This window comes from Trichosurus vulpecula, chromosome 7 (genome assembly GCF_011100635.1).
Source record: "Trichosurus vulpecula isolate mTriVul1 chromosome 7, mTriVul1.pri, whole genome shotgun sequence".
Lineage (NCBI taxonomy): Eukaryota > Metazoa > Chordata > Mammalia > Diprotodontia > Phalangeridae > Trichosurus > Trichosurus vulpecula.
In genome coordinates, this window is record NC_050579.1 from 257,533,665 (window position 1) to 257,539,664 (window position 6,000).

General features: G+C 53.0%; 1 protein-coding gene and 1 pseudogene across 1 annotated transcript; one reads left to right on the plus strand and one right to left on the minus strand.

The window, feature by feature from the left end:
- Positions 1-664: 664 nt before the first annotated feature.
- Positions 665-1,332, minus strand: LOC118856837 (histone H1.4-like). The gene has a single exon (XM_036767366.1). It carries the CDS (start codon positions 1,325-1,327, stop codon positions 665-667), a length of 663 nt encoding a protein of 220 aa, XP_036623261.1. The 5' UTR covers positions 1,328-1,332.
- A 3,819-nt stretch (positions 1,333-5,151) lies between these two features.
- On the plus strand, positions 5,152-5,500 carry LOC118856851 (annotated as a pseudogene).
- The last annotated feature ends 500 nt before the right edge of the window (positions 5,501-6,000 follow it).

Sequence of the window (6,000 nt, forward strand, 5' to 3'; positions counted from 1 at the left end):
GGCCAGTCTTGGCTGTCCAGGAGTTGCGGGCAAGAGTGGACCGGAAAGGAGGGTAGGAAATTCACAGGAGCGTCCACGATACGGGGCAGACCAGGGGTGTTGCTGGGCGTCCCGTCCCCCCCCCCCCCAAATGAGCGCGGGTTTCCCAGGGAACCTGCCTGTGAATAAAGGAGCGTTTAAGTGACACGTTATGGCTCAAGGAGTGTTTTTGACCCGATGTTTTGTGAGGCATTACGGTTCATAGCATGGCCTTTCCCGAGGTAAAGGGTGCTTGCGAGCTAGCGGCCGGCTGCAACAAAGTACTGCCCCAGGTCCCCGTAGTGTGAGGAAATCTGACCGCTAGCAAGGAGCCCGGCACCAGTGTAGAGCTGCGGAAGGCCCACCGCTAGCCCAAGTGTGCCGAGCCACTGGTTCGCAAGATATATTGCGAGAACTGGAGAGGACTTAAGAAGCGTGTGTTGCTGGGTGCCTGCAAACAGAGGTATGCCCTGTTCTTCCACGTTGCACGCCCCTCCCCACGCGCGCAGTCCCGGCGCCGCCCCCCAAGTAGCAAGTACGCCGGGTAGAGGAATGCGAGTGTTATTAGCCCTTTCTCGGAGACTGTGGGGTGGCTCTGAAAAGAGCCTTTGAGGCTTCTGAAAGCGGAATTTTTCCGTAGCACCCTTCATTTCTTCTTTGGCGCTGCCTTCTTAGGCTTAGCTGCCTTCGGCTTAGCCCCCTTGGGCTTGACCAGCTTGGCCTTAGCGGGGCTCTTGGCCACTTTCTTCGGCTTAGCGGCTTTGGGCTTCTTGGGGCTCTTGGTCGCCTTTTTGGCTCCCACCGCGGCCGGCTTCTTGACCTTCTTCGGCGTCTTCTTAACGCTTTTCTTGGCAGCTGCTGCCCCTGCCGCCTTCTTCGGTTTCTTGGCTGCAGCACCAGCAGGCTTCTTAGCCTTGGCTGCAGCGGTCTTCTTTCCCTTAGCTTTGCCCTCGCCAGCAGAGGCCGCCTTCTTGTTGAGCTTGAAGGAACCGGAAGCACCGGTGCCTTTGGTCTGCACCAAAGTGCCCTTGCTCACCAAGCTCTTGAGCCCCAGCTTGATGCGGCTGTTGTTCTTCTCCACATCGTAGCCGGCGGCCGCCAGCGCCTTCTTCAGGGCAGCTAGGGACACGCCGCTGCGCTCTTTGGAGGCTTCCACCGCCTTGGTGATCAGCTCCGACACCGAGGGTCCTGCGGCCTTGCGCCGGGCCCCTCCGGACCCGGCAGGCTTCTTAGACTTCTTCTTAACCGGAGTTTTTTCAGCCGGCGCGGGGGCTGGAGCGGCCGGGGCGGCGGGTGCAGTCTCGGACATGGCTTTCCGCTCTGACCGTACCAAATAGCGAACACGCAAACCTAAGGACACACAGACCACCACGGTCTCTATAGCCGGGAACACTGGACCTGGGAGTATATATAGACAAGGGAGTCGTGCTGTGATTGGTGCGCTGTGCAACCCGCCTTCTCAGCCACTTACAGCCACTCGGCTCTCCTTCACGGTTGTGTTTCTTACCCCTGAAAAAAAGGGAAAAATACAAAAATTCCCGGCACGCAATCCAGCTATTTCTACCCGAATCTGAAGCGAGAAGACTCGGGGTTCGTGTGCCGCTCAGCTTCTCTCTGCAACCTCAAAAACTGCACTCGGAGCCTTTCCTAATCTCCCTAACTCCCCACAAAACTCAGGTCAAATGGAGACAACTCCCTGTGTTTCCTTTAAATTCGAAAGTTGCCCTTTTACTCCCGCTGGCCTTTCCTCCACAGTATACTTATGCACACACTTGACTTCTCATTTATTCAAAAACGGAAAAAATTCTCTTCACTTTTACATCGAAATCCTGTTTCTCAGTGAAGGAAGTAACACAGGCTCTTCCGCGATTTCGGCATAGGGATTCATGGGAATGAGATGCCGCAAGGATTTCGCATCCAGGACAGGCAGCTGCCTTCAGGACATAGGGAGCTTTGGAAGATCCTTGGGCCGCTAACTGGAGGGAGTAAAATGTCATCTTTTCAATTTCCAGCCGTTTAGTACCTGAGAAAGGCCTAGATTTTGAGGGGGGCGGGTCGATGGTGGGAAGGGGAGGGAGTGCTGGGGCGGGGGTGGAGGGTTGGGGGGCGGGGGGGGGGGTGTAGGGAGACGACCACACAACCGTGCTGCTTCCTTAATTCCCTTCCATTCAACTCCAAAAAAAAAAAAAAATCCCAGAATCTAGGATTTGGAATGGATCCCAGGTGCCACCTAATCCAAACTGCTACCTGGGTAAGAATTCACACTGCTCAACATACCCCAATAAGTGCCCATATGCAGCCCGGGAAGGGGGGAAATCCCTTCTTTCCGGGGAGAAGGATCATCCACAGAAAGCAGCTCGTTGCAATTAATGACAGCCCTAAACGGTTAAGAAGCTTTCCCTCCCAACAAAAGCCAACACCTGCTTCTATGCACCACAAGGAGCGTAATTATTCCTTGAAACATCCAGGAGTTCAAAGGAGGATGTAGGCAGCTATCCTGTGCCACCAGATTTCCCTTCCCCTGCCGCATTTCCCTGGATGCCTCACACCCCTCCTCCCTTTTCACCCAGTCGTTCCCCCACCCCACCCTCTCCAGCACACACACATACATACAGCCTTTAAGCTAAACGACTTTTTTCCCCCCCAAAAACAACTCTAGGCCCATGCACCTCCTCTTGACCACTTTCAGCTTATCAATGACCTTCCTAAAATGTGTCACCCCGAACTGAACACAGTACTCCAGAAGTGGTCTAGAATAGACTCTATTCCTGTGTGGACACAGCCTCCTTAGTTTTTCTGGCTTCCATAGCTCATGGCTGAATCCTCTGCAGCTCCCTACAGTCCTCTTAGGTCCCCACATTCTTCTCGCAGGAACTGCCACCCAGCCAAGGTTTCCATCGCCTATTTGTAAAATCGGTTTTTTGAACCCAAGTGTATGAGACTTGTTGTTTTCCCCTATTGATGAGCCCCTCATTCGATTCACACTGCCGCTCTCGGCAGTGCAGGGCTGTTGGGATCCTGATGCTGACATCCAACACATTAGTTAACTAGCTTTCCCTCATCTGAAAATCTTCCCTTTCCTGAATCTGTGCCCCAACCATTGGTCTTAGATCTTCTTCTCTTTCTGAACATTGCTAAAAATAAACCCCATTTTGGTGTTCTTAACTTTCATTCAATGCCATAATTCAATCTGAACTTCAGCACTCCTGACACCATTGTCATACAATCGGGGCATACAACACTGCTCGATTTCATCTTCTGTACCTTTTTTTTTTTTTTTTAATTCTAAGATCATCAGTGAGTTCCCTCCGCATACATACTAGTCCTTCCTGACAACTCCCTCTTTTCTTCCTCGTTGGAGTTAGGCCTCTCCCGCATCTTCAGGAATTTCAATCTTGGGAGCTGCTGGTTCCTTCTAGGCTCACTTCCCCTCTGAAGAACTTTAGGCCAAGGGGTCTCATCCATCCTTTCTTTCAACCCTTTTGCAATCTTCTCTCTCAAAATCCAAGGCCCACATAAGACTGTGCCTGGCTTTTCTCTCCTTTGCTATCACCAGTTCTTGGGGTCCCAGTATCCCCACCAAAGTTCCTAGCATTCCTCTGCCCTTCCCCACCTCCAGTCTCCACAGCAACCAGATCCTTCTTGGCTCCAGAAAAGCAATCCCCCTGGTTGCTTCGACCACCCTTTGAGGTGTGAAATAATCACTAAAGGGAGTCAAGAAATTATTAGCCACTCTGATTCAGTCAGAGGAACAGAACCCCAGCATATATCTGGAAGTCTCCAGTCACAAAGATAGATAGATAGAAGATAGATAGATAGATAGATAGATAGATAGATAGATAGATAGATAGATAGATGGATGGATGGATAGACGGACAGACAGACAGAAATAAAAAGTTACCCCTGACATTGGTGATCTTTCCACGGGGGGAAGGGTGCAGATGAAGGATAGAGACCCATTGAGTTCGAGGAAAATAATCAGCCTGAAAAGATAAATGAGAACTAAATTGTGAAGAGCTTTAACGGCCAAACGGAGGAGTTTTGTCTTTGTCCTAGAAGCAGTAAGGAGTCACTGACGTTTCTTCGGCGGGAGAGGGACATATGGTCAAGTGTGGATTTTACTATTATTAATTGGGCAGCCTAGAGAAGGAAGAAACTGCTATGTGCAGGGAGAGCCGTCATGAGACTGTCGCAGTAGTTGCAGAGACACGATGAGCGGTCGTGGTGGGCTTCTTGTGAATGATGTTAAAGGGGTAGATAGACTAGGCCAAGCTTGACAATCGACTAGATGTGTGTGGGAGTTGGGGGGGAGGGGTGCTGCTCTGGATTTTGACATTTGTAGTGTTCCTAGCGGTAGGCGTGGCGGGGAGGGGGAGGGCAGGAGGCCTCGGAGTTGAGGGGAAGGTTCAAAGGGCTACCTTCCGGCATCTCCCGAGCACGGGCCTTACCCCGCTCCCCCAACTCAATTCCCCCTCCATCTTTAAAAAGGAAAGCAACGATTGTACCAGGTGGCAGTGAGGGTAGGAGAGAGCGAGGGAGGAGCCGATGACAATCCTACTGTCTCAGAGACCTATCTGAACCCATCGCTCCAACTACTTTGTAGTCTCGTTCGTTTGTACGCGCAGTCCCTAGGTATTGTCATTACGTGACAACGACAGGCACGGGGCTTGCAGGGCTTTTATTCAGCAAGACAACTTTCTCATTAAAAAAATGTGTGGGGGGAGGGAGTCTTTGAAAAAACTAACCCCCCACCAATCATAGACTCCCACTACATCTTTCCAAAACGGCAACGCAAAGCGTGCAAAAGAGAAACTCAAAGGGAACACAATATCACTACAGAACTGAACCGAAATGAAGGGCCGGGGTCTCCAGGAACGAAACAACTTATAAAAAATCGGAACAGATTGCTCTAAGGTTTCCCTCCTCTCAGCAACGAGCAAGCGGCAGATTAGCCCTTTCAGGGTGGAGCTCACTCTTTCTTTCCCTTTCGCCCTCTCCCGCCTCCTATCTGCCCCGCCCCCTGGCCTCTTTCCTGTTCTCAAAGAGGTCCGGCGGCGGGATAGGCCGCTCCCTATATATACCGTGGCTGCAGGCGGTTGGGTACCGAGTTAGCTCGTCTTTGCGTGCTTCGCTATGTCTGGCCGTGGCAAGGGAGGGAAAGGGCTTGGAAAGGGGGGTGCCAAGCGGCACAGGAAGGTGCTCCGGGATAACATCCAGGGCATCACCAAGCCTGCCATCCGCCGCCTGGCTCGACGCGGTGGCGTTAAGCGTATTTCGGGGCTCATCTACGAGGAGACCCGCGGGGTGCTTAAGGTGTTCTTGGAGAACGTGATCCGCGACGCCGTCACCTACACGGAGCACGCCAAGAGGAAGACCGTCACCGCCATGGACGTGGTGTATGCGCTCAAACGCCAGGGCCGCACACTGTACGGCTTCGGTGGCTAAGCCGCCGGCCTAGTGCTCCCTGTCGTATACTGCGTGCTTCCCGGGCACCTACCAAAAAAAAGGCCCTTTTTAGGGCCGCCCATCTTGTCACTGGAGAGTTGTGCTACGCTTTGAGCCTTTCCCGAAGCCCCCGAGTGGCTTTCTAAGTTTCCGGGGAGCATCTTGGGTGTTAGTGCGGGGTCGGCCGCGTGTGAAGATTGTACAGGGAAGGCCAAATTTTCGGTGGGTCCGGGAGAGGAAGGGTTAATGTGCTGGGTGCTGGTATCATGCCCTCGCAATACATTTTAACTGCACAGGGAAGGACACCAGCCAAGCAGAAAGCTGTTGCTCCCTGGGAAGAAGCTAGCGCGGCGGGAGGGGGGGGGGGCGACCCACAACCCCTGAATAAATTACCTCTCCGCGGATGCTGTAAGGGGACCGCCCGGCTGCTTTGCGGGAACAGCGCCGGGTTGACGTGAGTTTGACGCCCAACCCCACGGCCGGATTCCTCTTGGTGGGAACGGCACCTCTGGGTCGGCCTGGACCCAGGAGCTGCTG

Coding starts and splice junctions, on each gene's coding strand:
- LOC118856837 (XM_036767366.1), bottom strand. CDS start 1,327: ATGTCCGAGACTGCACCCGCCGCCCCGGCCGCTCCAGCCCCCGCGCCG.